Raw genomic sequence first — 18922 nt, 5'->3', positions numbered from 1 at the left:
TTCATCTCTGCCTGAATTACCCCACAATGCTCTTTCAGGCTGAAAACTTCATCGGGAACCAGCAGGAAACTTCTAGCTCCTTTCTGGGTTATTATTTCCCTGCCAAGAGAAGGGTTTGCAGTGCAATACAGTATATGGGGTGGCCTCAAAAAACCGTCTCATCTTCTGAGAAAGATGTTTCCTGAATTGCAAGGGGAGTATGGTTATGGTTAGATGTATTTTTCAAAGAGAACCATTCGCAATGATGGAGGTTGATTGCCTTTGCTTACTTGTGAATCAAAATCTCTACAAAGTCATCTCTGAAAACTAAACATTTTCTCCTGGTGAGAGTTTCTTCTGGCCAATTGGTTTCTCAAGGTGAAGAATGAGTGCTGTACCAAGAATGTTTCTAGTTCCGTTTCTTGTATATTTGATATTTCACCTGAGAGCTTCCGAACCCATCAGTGAAGTGAAAATTTAACAGAAAGTGATGGATCTGAATTATTACGCGTTCACTAGAAATAGATTCCTTTTAGCTCGCTGTACCTTGCTGGGGCTCCACTGAACTTCAGTGTTTCTCTCAGGATGTTTTATTCTTGTCTTTTTGCCCCCACAGAATCCAAATGTATTGATTGTTTGAGATACATAAAGACCATCTTTATGATGATCTTTATGATGATGAAGGTGTGGCCAACAATGTTCACTCTGTACCTTGTCCTGCTCTGATGTCTTGGGGACTCAGAGACCTTGAGGGAACTGGAGAGTCATGGTGATTCACAACCATATTTTTACCTTGCTTACAAATGCAATCCAGTAATTAAACAAAATTCAGTAAAGAAGAGTTGCGTCTTTTTAAGTAATGTAATGTAATATTTTTAAGTGAATACTCAAAAGGTTTGTTAGATAAAATACAGTCTTCCAAGGAGAAATTTCCTTCTGGGTTGGATCTCTGCAGGTAAAGGCAATGCAGTGAATTAAAAAAACCTCTACCCTGGCTATTGAATGTATGACTCCAGCAAAGAGAAGTGTATTGTATGGTTTTATTCTAACACTTTTGTTATAGCTCTATTGATAACCAAGTTTGGATGAATAAAGTACATAAACCTTGCTAAAGCTTACTTAGGCATGGAATGTCTACAATGTCGTCAGCTACAACCATTCACTACTTCTTTGAGTAGAGCTTTTTGATGATTACATTGAATTTCCAAAAGTACAAGTTAGTTAAAAATAAAAAATAAAAAGAAATAGGAAGAGCATTTACATCCATTTTAATTGGTGTCAGGCATAAATTCATTAAAACAAAAGGGGAAGAAAGACCGCTCAGCAGAAACCTCAGAAAGTGCGGGTACGGGTTTGCTGAATGACAATCGTTCGGGAGATTCTCCTGCACGGTTGGCCTTTCTTTGAGACATTACGGCCATCAAACACTGTCACACAAAAGTTCTCAAGATGAATGAAGACGAAAGCATTCTGCAGAAACAAACCGGCTGTTCCGTACGTTTCAATCCGTTTATGAAGGAGATCTCGGATACTTTACCTTCGCGTTACAGCTTTGCTTCGAGGTAGTCAGTCTCCGCCTGGTACAGATCTGTCTGGATTGTTCTTACCATCAACTGATACATGGTGACTGATGCCACAAGTACGTCATATATTAACTTACTTTCGTGCACAAAAATAAAACCGGGAAACAATAATTAAACTTAACATAGAAAAATCACAATACTATTGAAGGGGAACATCTGATTCTGATATAAATTTGTACTGCAAGAATTCCATGAGAGCAAGATGTGAAATATCATATTTGAAAAAAAAATAAAATAATGATAAAATAGTACATCAAAATGAATAATGCTAATAGTAATATGAAGCCAAATCACAGCAGATCATTTCATGATCAATGTAATAAAAGCTTATTATTCAGCAGAAAAAAAAAACCAACCTCAAGAACAATGTACAAAATAATAGTGCAAGAACAGCTGCAATCTATTTGTTCTCCTCAGCTTTGAGATTTTGGTTAAAAACTTTACAGCTGGCAAGAGATGCTGTTGAAAAACTCAGATTCCACTCAGTGGGCTGATTAAGGCACATCTTTATGGACTTCAAATGTTCATTTTCTGTGTTCACATCTATTGAATTCTGCGGCTCAGAGACTTTCACTTGTAGCGTGCTGTGAGAAAAGAAGTGGGGGTCGGAGAGGGGAGAAAGAAATGAGAGACAGTTTAGTATGCTTTCCTCTGTGCCCTGCAAACAAGCAAACTGATAAAGGCGAGGTGGTGGCAGGCTGCCTGTGCTGCTTTACGATTCTTTGTTTTATTGCACCATGTTCCAGAAACAGACCAGAACCAACAGACCAGAACATGACTGTGCTGGGCTCTCCATGTTGCACAGCTGGATGGGGCTGGTTTGAGTAGGAGCAGCTGATTTTGTTCATTTGCTGAGACCGTGTTAGGTGAGTCTCCTGCCACCAACATTCCTTTGCACAGGAGCAGCAGTCTGCAGTCTGGCCTTCCTTAATTCAAATCCACTGTAAAACCACAGAACAGGAAATGGGTGGAAATGATTTTGTCTTTAATGACATTATGGTTGTACAGCCACAAAAGGACTAATATGGAGACAAATCTAGGAAAGGAAGTAATAGAAGAAGGAAAAGAAACGCGGATCACTTAGCAAAGCAGGACATAAATGTGGATTGAACCATGTTGCCAGATAAAGCACTACACTGGTTCACACTCAGGTGGGGAAAAAAAAGAGGCAGAGTCTGGAATGTCATCCCACATCTTAATGCAAAAAAACCCCAACAACATCAAAGAAAACAACAAGAAATGCCAAGGAATGACTTTGAAACCTCTCCATCCCTACTCTGTTTCACTGCAGAGATCTCTGTCCCTTATGCAACACAGTGTTCATCACCATCCTTTCCAAAGTGCGAGTGGTACAAAGTGGGAAATATTCCTAATTGCTGAGATACTAAAAATGAAATTCTGTGTATGCATGCAATGCAAAGAACATGCAGAGCACTCCTACTTTACTAATCCTTGTTCCTAACCCTCCATAAATGGGGCGCTGCTCTCCAGACAGTATTTTATTTGCCCTTACTCTTCAGAGTGATCCTTTGTATTGTTTATGCCTTTGCACCTTTGTCCTTCATGGCTCTTCTGGTTTGCACGTGCTTTTGTTACTCTGATTATTTCTTCCTCATAGGAAACAGAGCATACAGGTGGAGGTGACAGAGGAAGACTTCAGTCACTATGGTTAACTTTTTGCATTTACAGCCTCTCCAGATTTGAGCCTTTGCCCTCTTGCCGTCAGGAAAATTAAAGCCTCAGCATATGAGAAGGAACTTGGGCTGACTTCTGAAGTATTGCTGCCTTCCAGGCGTGGCCAGGTATTAAAACTTGACCTCTGAGCAATCAACTGAAACACCCAACAGCTCATTGAAGTGATAGTGCAGGAGTTTTTTGGTTTTATTTGTTTTGTTCTGGTTGGCTGAAAGGAACATAAATGCACTGGGAGTCTAGAAATTGCAAACTCAAGGGCTGGGCAATCACCAACTGCATGAAGTTCAACAGTGGCAAGTGGTAGAATCTGTACCTGCAATGGGGCAATCCTGTACAGAGTGGGGAGCGAAAGGCTGGGAAGGGAGCTGGGGGTTCTGGATGACAGCAAGTTAAATCTAAGCCAGCAGTGTGCCCTGAAAGCCCAAAGGGCAACCATCCCCTGGGGAGCATCAGGACCAGCACTGCCAGCTGGGACAGGGATGGGATTGTCCTCTGCTCTGTGCTGTGAGGCCTCACATGGAGCACTGTGTGCATGTTTGGGTGCTACAATATAAGGATATAAAATTGTTGAGTGTCCAAAGGAGAGCTACGAAGATGGGGAAGGGTCTAGAGGGTGAGATGCATGAGCAGTGTCTGAATGCCCTTGGTTCATTCAGTCCAGAGCAGAGGAACTGAGGGGAGGAACAGACGGGGGTGTGGAACAGGCTGCCCAGGGCAGTGGGCAAAGCCCCAAAGCTGCTGGTCTTTGAGCAGCATTTGGACAGTGCCCTTGAAAGTGGGTGGTCTTGTGCAGATGCAGGAATTGGACCTTAATATAAGCAAAGTGGAAAGCATAAAGTTAGAGAGTTGCATTCATATATTTATTTTCTAAGCAACATGAACCTTTCATCTCACTTTTGGTTCTTCTGCCTTATTTTCTGGCTGCTGATGTAATAGGAGGTGTGACAATTTTGTGTGTCAATAGCATTTTTAAAGTAGATACTGGAATTATGCTCTAAAATGAAATAGAAGCAGTCGGATTTCTCCAGTCAGATCCATCAGTACATTCTACTCTAAATTTTATCCTGTTCTGCTTATGAAAGGTTGGTGTGTATAACACATTCCTGATCAGAAAGATGCTTTGTACAGCGATGCTTCTGCAAGGAAGACCTGTGGGATACAGTCTGATGCTACCAGAAGCCACAAAGCCTATTTTAGTAGAGCTTGGAATTGGGCCGTAGGTCATTATCTCCTTTCTACATCCTTTTGGTGCTCTCCACTTCCAAGGCGTGCATTGGGTGGAAGATGGAGCTCCGTCTAACTTTATTAGGTGAAATGCCTTGACAAAAACAGACATTTTTACTGATCTTAAATGTCAGTCTCTGAAAAGGTTAAGGTTTCCCAATTCCGAAGCCATCTGTTTTCTATTACAGCAATTATCATCTATTTTCTTTTAGTCCACGTGAGAGTGATTCAGCTGCTCGGTTTCCATGCACGCAAGTTTTGCAGGTTGACTACAGGTGCTTCTTTACACAGAGTGCTATAGCACCACTCTGCAAGGAGCACACCCAGTCTTAAGGAGTTCTGTGACTCTGAATATAGGAAGTGAGTGCATGTGAAGCAGAGTAGAGGAAGGAGAAGCTGGGTGCTGCAAGTCACTATGGATGTGCTCTGCCTCATCACTGAAGGGTGGCGATGCCCTCACGACCCGCTGTCTTTCTTTGGCAGCAGTGGTGCATGAAGCACATAGGAAGCACGGAGTTCTAGTAAGTTGTCACTGATGGCACCACAAGATTTTTCTTTTATGAAGGAGCAATTGCCTGTTATTCTAACAAATCATCAAAGCCAATTTAAATTAATGCTGATGGGCTCTGAAGTCCTATCTGTCTACTCTGCCTTATCTAAGCAGAAAAAACCTATCTGTGGCCAAGTATCCAGGCCTGCACAGACCTACAAGGAATCTCTTTCCCCACTACAATTCCCTCCTATCATTAAGGAAAAAGTAATTAAATAGAAAAGTTATTGAATTTATGTTTCTATTAAATACATAAGTATTTCTTTCCAAAGTTTTCTTTTGTTACTTCAATTTTACCCAAACCATCCAGTTACAGAAATGCTGATTCTTACTGCTGGCACTTCAGAGCAATTCTGTATAATGACAGGCTGCCAAGCACAAAAAGAGAATAATATTCTTTGAGCTTTTTTATTCTCTTTGCAGTTTGGAACTGTGTTCCTGCAGAAAAACAGAGAAAAATGACACCTACTGTATGAAAATGACAAAGTTAAAACAGTCTGGCCACCTGAAGTGCATGTATTTGTATCATTAACCTCTACCTACTACATGCAAAGGCCACACAGAAGAAGCAGGCACTGGAATGACTGTTATCTGTTAGGTGACTTTTCAGCATTTACTGTCAAAGAGAGAAACTTCATATCTTGTGCACCTGTATGCTGTAAAATGACTGTGCAAGTGTTGCTGCAGGGTTATGCTTCTCTAATCATTAGCAATACTAGTTTCACAGCAGAATCCCTGACCAGCTGAGAGCTACGTCAGCCTGGTTCTGAATTCTCCTATCTGACACAAGTTCTGCAAACCAGACTTGTTAAACAAAACACTATTAATGATGCCCACATCCATTCCTTAGGAAGCATAAAAGCAACGCTGCACCTGATACAAAGCTATGAGGCTTTTATCCAGAGGATTCAAAAAAAGCAATGGGAATAGAAAATATTTTATGTTGTTTAAGTTACACATGGACAAACCACTCCATGATTTCCCAGAAAATGAAGCAGTAGAATCCATACGGGTTAAATGCACAGTGACTACAGTAACCTTGACACACATTCAAGCAGAGGCTGATTTGCTAATACTACATACATTGAAAGAAAGGCAAACCAAGCATGCACTGTCAGATTGTATCTGAAATTTAAACTTTGCACAATGCCAAAATGCAACGTCAAAGAAACCTACACAGAAAGTTCTTTATGCCTCATTTCCATTTATCAAATGGACTCACATCTTAGTAAGAAATAAATACTTTGCAGGTGAATGAATGGAATTGTGTTTGCTAACGCGTGAGAGAGAAGTGCCCTGAAAACAGATGGAACACCCAACTGGATCACTGGAAGTTGGGGAAGCAGCCAGTATGGAGTGTTTACAGATGAAATGTGAGATGTATTTAACACAGCTGGAGCTCCAAGAAAAATAAAACAGTAAACAAAACATAAGCAAGACTGGAAGTGAACTGAGGCCAAACTACAGTGTGAGAAGTCAGAACCAGGATGGGTGCATAAAACCAAAGAAAACACAAAGTAAATACATATGAGGTACATGTGAAAAATAGAGTTTGTTCAAAGCAGCCTGACTTAGAAAGTTATTATCTAGTGCTGTGGGTTTTAGGTTTTTTTTTTAGAAGAACCACCATGCTTTGTGGTTATACAGATTATTTGGCACAGACCACAGAATACTTAAAGTAAGCAAAATATTAGGGTAAACTGTCACCAAAATGGCATGAAATTGTATGAAGACGTGATAGAATTCCCAAGCATATTTTATTAGTTTTACTATCAAACCTTTCTAAAGAAAAAATAGCCCTGTCCCAAGTCTTTCATAGGTTACTGCAGTTGAAAAACCTTGGAAGCAAAACTGGCTAATAACCTGACAGCTGGAAGGAAGCATCACTCCTTTCATGAGGAACACCATTAACTTCTAGAATCTATGTGGGCACTGCTGTGAAACAAGTTTGCCTCTGTTCCACAGAAGAAAACAAAACAATTTCTATGCACTACTGGAAGCTTGTAGCATGTTTGCCGTTCTAACTGTAATTCACAACTGAGAATGCAAAACTAAAAAGGCGTGGGTTTGGAGGTTCAGAACCGAGGATGTTGGTTTGGGCTGCTGTTGTCCACAGAAACAGAGCACCACCGCCTCTGAAATACGATGAATACAGCTATGTCTGTCCTGTTATTTAAACTGGATTAATCACCGACCTTTAATTCAAAATACTTCTTTGGCATTACAAACACAGTTATGTTACATTAATGGAGGGAGATCATCTCAGAAACATGAGACAGTCCCTGCGCGGCTTACAAGGCACCAGGCTTCTGAATTAAGGAAGGTCAGACAATAATTTACAAATCAGTAATTTCCTTTTCTGAGATTTCTACTATTTAAATATAATTTTAAAGCAGCTGCATACAGTGAGCTGACGGGCAGGCATTCAGGAGCAAATGTACCAAAGAAGAAATTCTGGGGGAATAAGATCTCCGTAATGAGAAGCAGAGGTAACCAACCCCACCCCAACTGAAACGATGGATGCCTTACCCATAGCTCAGCATAGCACAGAGTCAGACTGCTTTGGATTTCCAAGTAAGAAAAATGTCGTATTGCAGCTGCTAGAATTTTTGCTAGGCTTACATTTCATATACAGAAGAAGAATGCATTATTTTAAGTAAATAATCATGATTTTGATGGTTGGAAATGCACAAGTATCTGACTGACACATACTGTATCAGTAAAATGCCAAATATAATCTCGTGATTATATGATGGTAAGAGGAACCTGTGACAACACCCACCCTAAAAGACTGACTTCACTAAGTGCCCCTAAGTCTTTACGTATGAGTGTATTCTAATATGAAATGTGGAACTTTCAGCCTAATTCCCAGCAGGACCACAAAATAAAATAAAAAATTAAGAGTACTTACCTACGAACTGCTTAGAAAATATGAAGAATGCTACTCACCAATGGCTTAAAAATGTGCAACTGATCTAAAACACTGAAAACCAAGCAGAAATGAATAGGCTTATGTTCTTGAAAGGATGTTAAGAGAAGTGTTACGTTAAGACAATTTCTACTGACAAGCCTAACCTTGGTCATCACTGAAGAAAAAGCAAGAAATAAATCAAGCTTCTTGCCCCTCTTATGGATAGACTGTGACAAAAGGTAAAAGAACAGGTTCTTCACCTGTATGACTGAAAGGAGAGTGAAGTAAGAAGACAGAGAGCAGCTGAGCTGGCAGAGCCACTGAAAGAAATATCTGTGAAATGTTTGTGTGTGTTTCATTTTTGGTAAGGAACAGATAAAGATGAATGCAGACAGAAGTCAAGTTTGATTACTGAAAGAGGAAAGTGAAACCTGCCAGACTGACAAGAACAGAATACAGAAAACAAACTTAGGTCCCAGAAAATACAAATGTCTTACTAGATATAGATTTATACTTAATAGAGCAACAGATACCGTTATACCAGAGAACACTGAAGAACAATTTAGAACTTGACACATCTACAACATGCAAGAAATCATTAGAAAAAGGCACCCTTTGTTCAGTTAAGAAAAAATGTAAAGAGAGACATAAATTGCCAGGCTTGTTCCACAAGAGCACCAACAGAAACTATTCTAGCATTCCGAGGAGCCCAGAGCTGTTGGCCCAAAAGCAAGGAGCCAGGAAGACAAAGCCTGCATATGTGCCTGCCTTGGAAAAGACATCTTTCTTCTGCAGGGAAAAAAATTAGAGTTACCTGTTCTTAAGAAAAGGTGGATTAAAAATTAGTCACGACTACTCGGAAGAGATTTTCCATACTTGGATTTGAAGAAATCTATGATGAAGGCTGACTGAACTCCTGTTGATAGATATTACAAACCTATCAGGTGTAAATCAGAAAACAGCTCAAGTACACAATGAAAAATAAGAAGTTAAAAATAGAATGAAACTGCACTGATAATTCTGCAGCTTCTGCAAAACTGTTTTGGCATTCACAAACATACAGCTTGGAAATAAGAGCTGTTGCCTTAAAGAAAATGCCATCCTTAAAATACGCCCGGAATCTATTTATGTTAAATTAGTACCTAGTTACAGAATAAATTCCATTAAGAAGGAATGTGAAAAAACCAGAAATGTAATTTCTAATAGCATCTGTTTACCTAAATTGAAACAAAATTTTAGATAAGTTCATAGGATCCATCACAGCTCTGCACAGCACTGCAAACAGTGCTGCTAATGAAACACTAAAAAAAAAGAACTTCTATTGCTCCCAACTTTTGTTTAAACAATGTTTGTAAAGCATAATTCCACAGTTATAGCAAAACGAAAGGAGAGTGCTTTTTAAAGGGTGAACTGTTAATTAATGCAGCAGCCTATTAGGCCTGAGAATCTGAAGGATTCTGATCATCCAAGGAGAGCCTGTTGATTGGGGGAAAGAGGAGGGAAAATCTACCCAAGAAGACATGCAAATAATAGCTTAGTCTTATCAGTACTCTAAGTCTTCCCCCTGCTTTATAAATTCAAAATGTATCTTTTTGTAGTGTAATTAAAGACCATTGAGTACTCATCTTCAAAACTGCTGGGCAGGCCTTGTAAGACTACCAATTTCTTTTGCTGAGAATGGATTAAGCAAGAACAAAAAGACACATTTAGATGGTGGAATCAATACCCTACACAAAGCTAAAAATCTATCACTTTACTCTGAATTGAGAAGAAATAAGAATGCATAAAATTCTCAGTTTTGGAGGAAACTGAATTAAAATGATGTAACAATACAGAATGTAATGAAAAAAATCTTAGTAAAACCGAGTACATAAATCCTACATAAAAGCATATACTGAAATTTCCTGCCAGGTGGAAGAAATGGAAGACTTGAGTTGTGTTCTTTGAAATAAGTCTTCCATTCAAATAAGCTCAGAACCTTCCAAAAAGCATGACAGACAGCATATCCCATGGTGGTATGTAAATGATCACAACTGAAAACAGCACCCAACATTTACACCCCTCTCAGCTTGTCAGTGGTTCTGTTCACTAGGTCCTGTGATGGGAGAGGAAGCAGAGGGAAGGAGGAAGCATTTCAAGGACTACATAACTGCTCATGGCTTATGGAGATTCGTGGTGTAAAAGAAGCTGAAGTATCAGACTGTGGTATTACAGCCACTGCACTGTGTTCAGGGGAATGAGGCAGGATCATTAAGTTAAATATGAGGCAGGATTTATTACATGTGTAGTCAATTATAAATCAAGTCTACATTTCTGCTTTAATACTTCTGCATTAAGAACAGTTCACTTAATGAGTAGTCATTCTTCTCACTACTTTTTCTACGCTTTCAATCAATTTTCTTACTTTGTTTCATGTCTGTGTGAAAAAGTAACTTACTGTCTTGCAATTACAGTTATGAAAATTTCCATCTGTGCCATAGACGAACCATCCTGAAGCTAAGTACTTCTTATGAAAAGCCTTTGAGAAAAGAGCTAAGATACAGCTGTTAAAAAGTGTTTCTTGAAGTCAGCAGTTTCGGTTTCTCTCTTGCACTTTACCTCATGTAATATTTTACATTTATATCAGGAACATTCTCCCTTGTGAAAGAGAGAGCTGGGGAGACTTCATAAAAACCTCGTTTTTGTCACTAGGTCATTGCAATATCTTCTACAGTAGTAGAAGTTATTCATATTGTATAGCTGCTGGACTGGACCACTGTAAGTCAAATAAGTAATAATACTGCAGTGTTAATGCCATACTAATACTCACGTATACAAAAGGTTCACACAGAATTGCCTCCCAATTAGAAAAAAAATACAAGTCTGTCAAGGGAAGCATCGTTTGAGGAAAATTTTGTTTGTTGTCACAATAATAAAGAGGTTACCTTACACACAGAGTCAAGAGAACAGTTAGTTAGACTCATTAAAATATCCAGGTTTCAGTTTGATTCATGACTCCTGAAGTCAACTTTGAAATGACTACAAAGATTAGCAAACTCTCATTTAAAGTGTCAAGCTAACTGGAACTCAGTAAGATATATTAAAACATCATTCAAATATAGTGAAAAATTGAAATTGAAAATTTATATTCTCTGCCAATGAAATATGTTCAAATTTCACTCTGAAACTCCCGACTATTTGCAGAAAAGACAAATTATTATCAGAACACACTTTTTAATCTCTTCTGTGTGAGATCCCAGCCCGATACAAAGGCTAAGTGGGCAGGTATGCCACGTCATCAGAGCATGCAATACTGCCCACTGCTGCAGTAGGTCTATGATTATCTTTCCAGCTCTGATAAATTCACATATATTTAAAAAATATATCAATGATATTCTCATTGTCTTTTATTGCATTCCATTTTATTGAAGGATAATTATTTCTCTCATTTTAGCTTGGCTCTACTGAAGCTTTTAGGATTAAGCCTGGCTGACTCCAAAGCACAGGAGCGTGGTCTGAACCATCCTCATGGAAAGAAACATAAATGCTCTCCAAGATGATTTTTAACACAATTTACTGTTGTGGTGGCAAAGAAATCACGTTTCAGTGTTCTTACAAAAAGTAATTTAAATGATCACAACATACATCTACAGTATAAAGGAATTGCCCTTGACACATAAATGCATTGTTGAAGCAACAGCTGAGAAATCAAGTTGTTGTTTATCACTCATTAAACCTTACTTTGAATAAAACTGGCAGTGTAAAAAATAAAAGAAGATGATTCATTCTCTTCTCTTGTAGTACTGAGTGCATGGCTAGTTCTTGTTTCTTGGTACTACCTTGAACCGTAGGAACTCACTGACAATTCCACTTGTAGGTTTCAACAAGAAAGTATACACAAAAATCTGACAACATTCTGCCTACTTGCCACAATGCTTCATAATAAACCAGCATCACAATAGCTCCATCTTTTAAGAACACACCAAGATCAGTAAAACTTGAAGAAAAACTTTAAATATTGACCGCATCACCACAAGAACATTTCAAGCATGACAACAGAATGATGGTATAAATTATGATACCACATCAACAATAATACAGTCCAAAGAACATATGAACAAGTAATGATGCTTTCATGTGCATTAAACTTCCAGATGAAGGAACTATGTTTGAAAATGCATGCATGCACAGCTAGAAATCATGTTCCTTCTTTTTAGCCAGTAACTATTTGCTAGACTAAAAATATTGTTATGATTTCCTTAGCTAGTGCAGACAGTACACAACGTTGAATCAACATGCCAAAACAAGACAACTTCTATACCAAAACAGTACCCTGAAAAAAGACAGATCTACAAGCATGGAGAAAGCTCCAGAATCGTAATTCTTTGTCTTTTAACATTTCCTTTATCAAGGAACTTTCTGTTACATCCACTCTAAAGACAACAATTGATATGATTAACTATGAGTAAGAGGAAAAATAAACAAAAATCGTAAATGAAGAAATGTAAAATAGTTATCAGATTTTTCCAAAGATCCAAAACTATGAGAGGAAAGTTATCAGGTGAATAAAATAGAGTCCCAATTAAAACTAACATGAGACCATATCACAGTAATAGGTCTTACATTGCTATAGCAAGAAAAAAATTAAATATAAATTGAATGCAAAATTTTCTTGACTACAGTCAAAATTACAAAATACAAAGAAGAGAGAGCTCTTTCTTCATCGGTAAAAAGAAACAGATGCTACTCTTTCCTTTTCTAGTTCTAGCATTTTCTATAGCAACTTTCTGTCAAACTCTGAACTTCTTAAAAATAATATTTTTTTTTTAAATTTTTTTTTCTTTTTACGTTATCTGGCCCCAAATCAGTAAGTTAAAAATAATAGCATAAATGTAAAAAACTCTGTACCTCAGAAAGGCACTGTATGATTACACTGAATGAGATTAATATTACATAAAGCACAAAAGAAATAAAGTATACAAAGAGCCATAATACTGTTTATATTACAACTTAAATTCATACCTCAGTTTATTATCTGGGATTGTTTTCTACAGTATAGAATACAAAGGGGGACATAAGATTTTGTTCTGATGTTCCAAATCTTTCCTTTTTTCTTTGGGTAATAAAGTCAGATCAGCTCACACAGGGTTGTTTCTAAAAACAAGTATTTCTGCAGTAATTGAATTCCTTCCGCAGAACTCTTTTGCTGCTTACGTGGATAACTGAAATCTTAGTTATTTTATTGGAATTAGTTGAGACTTCTGTTTAAGGAGATCTTTTCGCTACATACAAGAAATAATTTCACACATGTACCCTCTTTGTAAGTACATACCAGCCTTTCTGAGATCACAGTTGTATAACAATGTATTATAAATACCTACTTTTAAGAATAGATTGAATTTATACTAGCCTAAAAACATTCCAAACAAATGCATTCAGCATGATAACTGCATACTGTACTCAACTAGAATAACTTTGTATATGAAATCGTTCTGTAAGGATTCAATGCACAAACCCTTTAGAGTCAGCATATTTCATTTGGCATTGAACGGATACTAAAACGGATCTCTGAACAAATACTTCTCAGAAGTACATAGCACTATTTTTTACCACTTAATTACAAAACCGTTACAGATTTACATTAGAAATAATTAAGTGGGGGAAAAAAAAAAAAAAAAAAAGAAGAAGTTTTGTTTTCAAACAACTCTGTTGGTTAATAAACTCAATTTCTGTTTTGCTTTATAATTTACCCTTCCTTTACCCTTCCTCAGGACATGAGAAGCTACACCATGGAATGAAATTCTTCGTGTTGAAATTAATAACCAGCTGCCACCGACTTCATTATGTCAGAACTGATTTGTTGTCTCTGTGGACTGTATTACTTAGCTTTTTCCTTTCATCTTGCCATGCTATAGCCATAAAAGACTGTAACAAACCTATTACGACTGTAAAGTAGCGTAAAATATTTTATATGTGTTGAATTTGCATTTCTGAATTAATCTGCTATGTTTAATTTCATTACTACTCAGAAATTAATATGAATATCATTTAAAAACTCCAAAGTGCTTCATTGTTTGACCTCTCTAATTATTTAAGATTGCAGTTTAAGGTGAGGGGGGGAACAGGAACTTACCTACTTGGCACTTTGGGTAATAAGCTGCCATTTGTCCACTACTGTATGATTGTCTCTTATGCCTTTTTCTTACATTTGTATCAGTGGTCTCCCATTGTGGACTTTTTCTTTTGTTTATTCTGATAAGAACTTCAGAACTACCAGCAGGATTATCATCATGGTTTACACCATTACTTAATTCTCTGCTGTGAAACTGGTCATCCAGTCTTTCAGTCACTTTAGAAGAATTAGATCCTTTAGGTGCTTCCATTTCGTTCTCTTGTTTCTTTAATGCATTTTGCTTAGTAGAGTGGGACCTCAAAAGAGGATGTCTTTTTTCTTCCAAATAGGCCTGATGGCTTTTACTTTCAACAGCTTCAGGAGAATAAATGACATTATTTAACTTAAATGAATTGCGTTGCTCAATATGGTTGATTTTTCTCAGAAATATTCTACAATCTTTAAAGGTTTTGGCTTTCCATGTATTTGGAAACAGTTTATCTTGGCTTTGTCCTTTTCTAACATTCTGTTGGCAATGAATTGTTCCATTTGTCTCTGCGTGTGACTTAAGTATGTTTGCTAAACCGGGATGTGGGTTAAAGTCAGAAGGTCCCATCATCTGTTGAACAAATGCATCTCTGGCTTCATTCTCAGTTGGCAAGAGGCTACTCTGAGATTCTACCAAAGCTTGAGTGGGCTGGATTTCTACTGTATTTTTTTCCTGGAGCACAGGCATTCCATCACCGCTTTCCCCACTTGTACTTTTAAACAACTGGCTTTGGCAAAAAAGCTGTAAATTTTTCTTTTTTGATTTCCAGCCTCCAGGAGCCTGGCAATACAGCTTTTTTTTGGTTTGTCCCCACCTATCATGCTGTAACTTTTTAAATTCATTTCTTTTTAATCTGGCTAACGTGAAATTATTTTTCACGCTTAAAACTGGAGACCTCACCATATTATGTAATATTTGTAGCTTCCCTGCTGGTTTTGAAGGAGAGGATAGTGCAAACTTTTTAAAGTGCTTTCTGAAAAGGCAAGTACTAAGATCAGATTGCTTAGTTTCCATCTTTATGTCCCTAGTACTAACTACTTCTAAAGGATTGCGAGCATTTGCCTTTCTCACTAGTGAGAGAGACTGTGTTTCTGTAGTTTGCATAAACCAGGTGCAGAGCTCATTCATGTTACACTTTTTCTGAAAAAGCATTTTTATAGGTGATGTTTCGATTTCTACAAGGCAGGAGTCTAAAGGGTTTGACATTTCACTGTTACAGTCTTGTTCAGTGGGATCCCTGTTTTCACATACACATTTATCAAACTCATTTCCCCCCACTCGCAACCAGGTATTAGTTATCTGTTCAAATCTATTATTTAGTTCTTCCATTAAAGTGTCACTTGAAGCGGAAGTAGCCCACCACCTGAGAGAAGGCTTTGATGAAAAAATGGGATCCGATGACACATCATTAATGGGCCCAAAATCACCGTCCTCAGAATTCTTTTCTGAATTTCCTGAATTTCTCATTTCTGAGGTATCCGTAGATGTCACGCTCTGACTTGATTGCCTACGTTTTTCCTTTTGATCTTTAGCTTTTCTCAAATGGAGTTTGTAAGATTTATGCAGCAAGGCACTTCTACAAGTAAATGCACTAGAGGATGCTAATGAATGTAAGAAATGCAATGAGGGCTTTCTGTCTCTAACAGAGTGTCTCAATGGAATCTCACGTTTTCTTGGCACCGTTGTAGTAACACTGTTCGATCCATCTTCTCTAGAATCTTTCTGCACGCTCTTTACTTGACTCATATTACTGCACAGCTGATTGTTTCTCTCCTGCGATATGTTTTTTTCTAACAAGTTCTGCTGTTGTAAAGGAGGCAAACAGTTGCTAATGCTCACTTTTCTTTCCTGAGGTGAAACTCTATTAACAGTCACAGATATGCCAGAGATCTTTACTTTTGCTGGCCGGCCAGGTTTTCGAATGGTAGTTAATGGTTTCTTAACTGGCCGTATACTGTTGCTGCAAGGATGTGGTGATGTGAAGTTGCTCTTGATAGGTCTAACGTAGTCATAACCAGAGACCACGTTTTCAGTAGAAGAATTCTGTAAGGCTTTCACTATTTCAGTCAAAGCATTTTCAGTTTCTGTGCTATGCCTCACTTTGCTGTGGTCATTGGCAAAAATGAAGTCAACCTGTTCTCTGGGCTGAGTGCTGATTACATTTAGATTACTCTCAGAAACATGTCTTTTAGTTCTTCTTGACCTGCCAAAGACAACTGTCACAGTAATATTTTTGTTGCTGTTAACTTCTTCTATTACTGACGCATCAGATTTGGTACTTTTACCATCGCTGTTGAGTTCAGCTCTACATTCTCTCCTTTCAGTTATATCTACTTTTGGTTTTGGAGGCCGCCCAATAGGTCTCTTAACCTGCTTAACAACTTGAGGACCTATTTTCTTTGGTCTACCAGGCTTTCTTTTTAAAACAGATTCACCACTATTGCTTAATTTCTCTGCAACTTCATTTTGTTTTGAGTCATTTAAGTTAGTTTGACCAACTGCACAGGCATCTGTAATTGCTTCTGCACAAGCACAGCTTGATTCCTCCTTGGCACTGTTTTCAAAATCATTGACACGAATTGCATGAGAAAGATTCTCTGTGGTCTGTTTCTCTAACACAGTGCTTGTGTACCCCTGAAATGAACAAATATCTGCACTTCCTTTACAAGATGTAGTTGCAGATGTCAAAGTATATTTGACGCCTTCACTGCTATTAACCTCTGAGACAAACATAAGCTTAACAGGACTTGAGTAGCTTAAGGAAGATGGTATTTCCCTAGCTTCAGAAGTTGTATGCAAGGCCTCACTGCTGGACGCAGAACTAGATGAATCAATGCTCAGAGACTTCAAAAGGCTGCCATTAATTTCTTGATCTATAACCATTTCTTGCTTGCTTGTTGTCACACACACAGTTTTGCTTTTATTGCTGTTTGACAAATGTGAATGTGAAAGAAAGCTTTGTCCTGTGCATCCCATTTCACCCACACTGAAAGGGAAGTCTCTTCTAGCAAGTGGGCTCATAACCTGTTCATAATCATTATCTTTTACTTTTTGGCTTATTTTGTAACTATTCAACCATGAGCTGTTAGCCTTTTTAGCTAAGTTAATTGTATCTTCTAAACGCTCCACAACAACTTGCAGATTTGTGTCTCTCACAATTTTGCTTATATTTATGTTGCAGCATCTTTCAGCATGGACATCTTCATTCATCTGCATTTTTTCCAAACATTCCAAAGACTTTTTTGCATCAGATGATTTTCTGAATACAATATTGTTTGTTACATACACAGAGTACCATCCAGGAGGCACAACGTTGCGTTTAGTTCTGCCCGGGGTTCTGTTACTTTCCCCATGCAGAGGAATCTGATCAGTCTCTTTTAGAGTTGCAAAATCTCCTTGAGTTTTTGCACATTTAGCCTGGTTGGCTGCAAAAGCACTATCTTCTGAAAGAACTAGAAAGTCAGAGCTGGTTTGAAAATTAGCAAGAGGTAGTTTGAAAGACTCTGTTTGGCGTACTGGAAAACATACTTGTTTGGTATGGCAATTCATATACGGATTACTTTCAAGACATTGCAAAGCTTTATCTTCTATCACGGTTAACCTGTGCCTTTTGTTTGGGTATAACTTATCAAAATTCTTTGCAGATTTCTTTGCATTTCTTTCAGAAATTGACTTTCTTTTTACAAGAGTTTCATCAAGGCTTGCAAGCTGCCTCTTAATTTGCAAAGACTGTCGTCGAATATATGGTGAATCAGGAGAATTATACATTGCAAATAAAGTTTCCTGACGCTTCCGAAATCTTGTTTGGATTATTTTATTTTCCATTTGCTTATCGTGTTGGTGAAGTAATTCCATAAAACTATAATCGCTTGCCTTTGCGTTATGCAAAAGAGAGGCTATAAAGTCTCCAAATTTTACATCGTTTTCTGGTGCCCTGTCACTGCTAGAATATTTTACAGGAATTGCTGCTATATCTGTGGTGTCTATTGACTTTAACTTTTCATTAATACGATCCATTAAGTCTTGGAAAATGGCATGTTCACCTTTCTCAGCCTTCTCAGAATTTGTATAATTGTTGTCTTCATCTGTTGTTTGCGATGTTCCAACTGAATATTCAGTTACTTTTCCTCCACAAGTTTGGTTTTCATATTCAAATTCTCCACTGCTTCCTTCAGCTGGCAAGAGGTATGGAGGCTGGTTGATCGATATTTCAGGCTTGTTATTGTCTAAAACTGGAAAATCCATGATTGATCCTTCCACTGTCTCAAATTCTTTATCCTGCACAGGTGACAGTGGTGGCGGTGACGGGCTGCGAGATCTATTTGAATTTTTAATGCTGTTTAACAGATCACAGTCCTTAAATGAAGATGCACATGCTACTGCTTTCACAGAATGCTTGGTAGAATTTTGCAATTGTTCAGCACAATACTTATGAGAACTACATGCTTTGTTCACCATGGTCTTAAAACATCCAATTGCTACAGCTTGGCATGACAAAGAATGGAAATCTTTAATACAAATAGGCAGAGGTGGTAAATAAGTGTTTGGGATTTGATTTTGTAAACAGCACCTTTTTGTTATCATATGTCCTTTGCAATTGCAAAATGAAACATGAACATCTTCTTCAGTAAGGAAACTGGGAGATTCAGAGTGGACTGAATGTGTCTGTTTGCAACTGCAAACTAGAGGAATATTTTCATCTTGCATTAAAAATTTTAACATGGCCAAAGTCTGTTGCCAGTGATATGAACAAAAAGACTCCAAAACTTTGTTTAATGCTGATTTTTCTTTTTCCAAACTAGTAGTTTCCTCTGAATTTGCATCAGCTGTTGAGCTTGAA

The 18922-nt window shown here is 37.9% G+C and overlaps 1 protein-coding gene across 4 annotated transcripts in view; it reads right to left on the bottom strand.

Annotated features, from left to right (window-relative positions):
- Positions 1-1005: 1005 nt before the first annotated feature.
- LCORL (ligand dependent nuclear receptor corepressor like) overlaps positions 1006-18922 on the bottom strand; it is a 67780-nt gene continuing 49863 nt past the window's right edge. The window contains exons 7-8 of one of the 4 annotated variants that reach the window (XM_015862622.2): positions 14055-18922; positions 1006-2146 (exon numbers count right to left, since the gene is read on the bottom strand). In XM_015862622.2, coding sequence (XP_015718108.1) covers positions 2133-2146; positions 14055-18922 — 4882 coding nt within the window. In that variant the 3' untranslated portion in view covers positions 1006-2132. The other 3 variants (XM_015862621.2, XM_015862625.2, XM_015862624.2) reach the window with 3 other exon arrangements.

The sequence above is a fragment of the Coturnix japonica genome, chromosome 4 (assembly GCF_001577835.2).
Source record: "Coturnix japonica isolate 7356 chromosome 4, Coturnix japonica 2.1, whole genome shotgun sequence".
Taxonomy (NCBI): domain Eukaryota; kingdom Metazoa; phylum Chordata; class Aves; order Galliformes; family Phasianidae; genus Coturnix; species Coturnix japonica.
The sequence above is the reverse complement of the archived record's forward strand: the minus strand, read 5'-3'. Positions and strand labels throughout refer to the sequence as shown.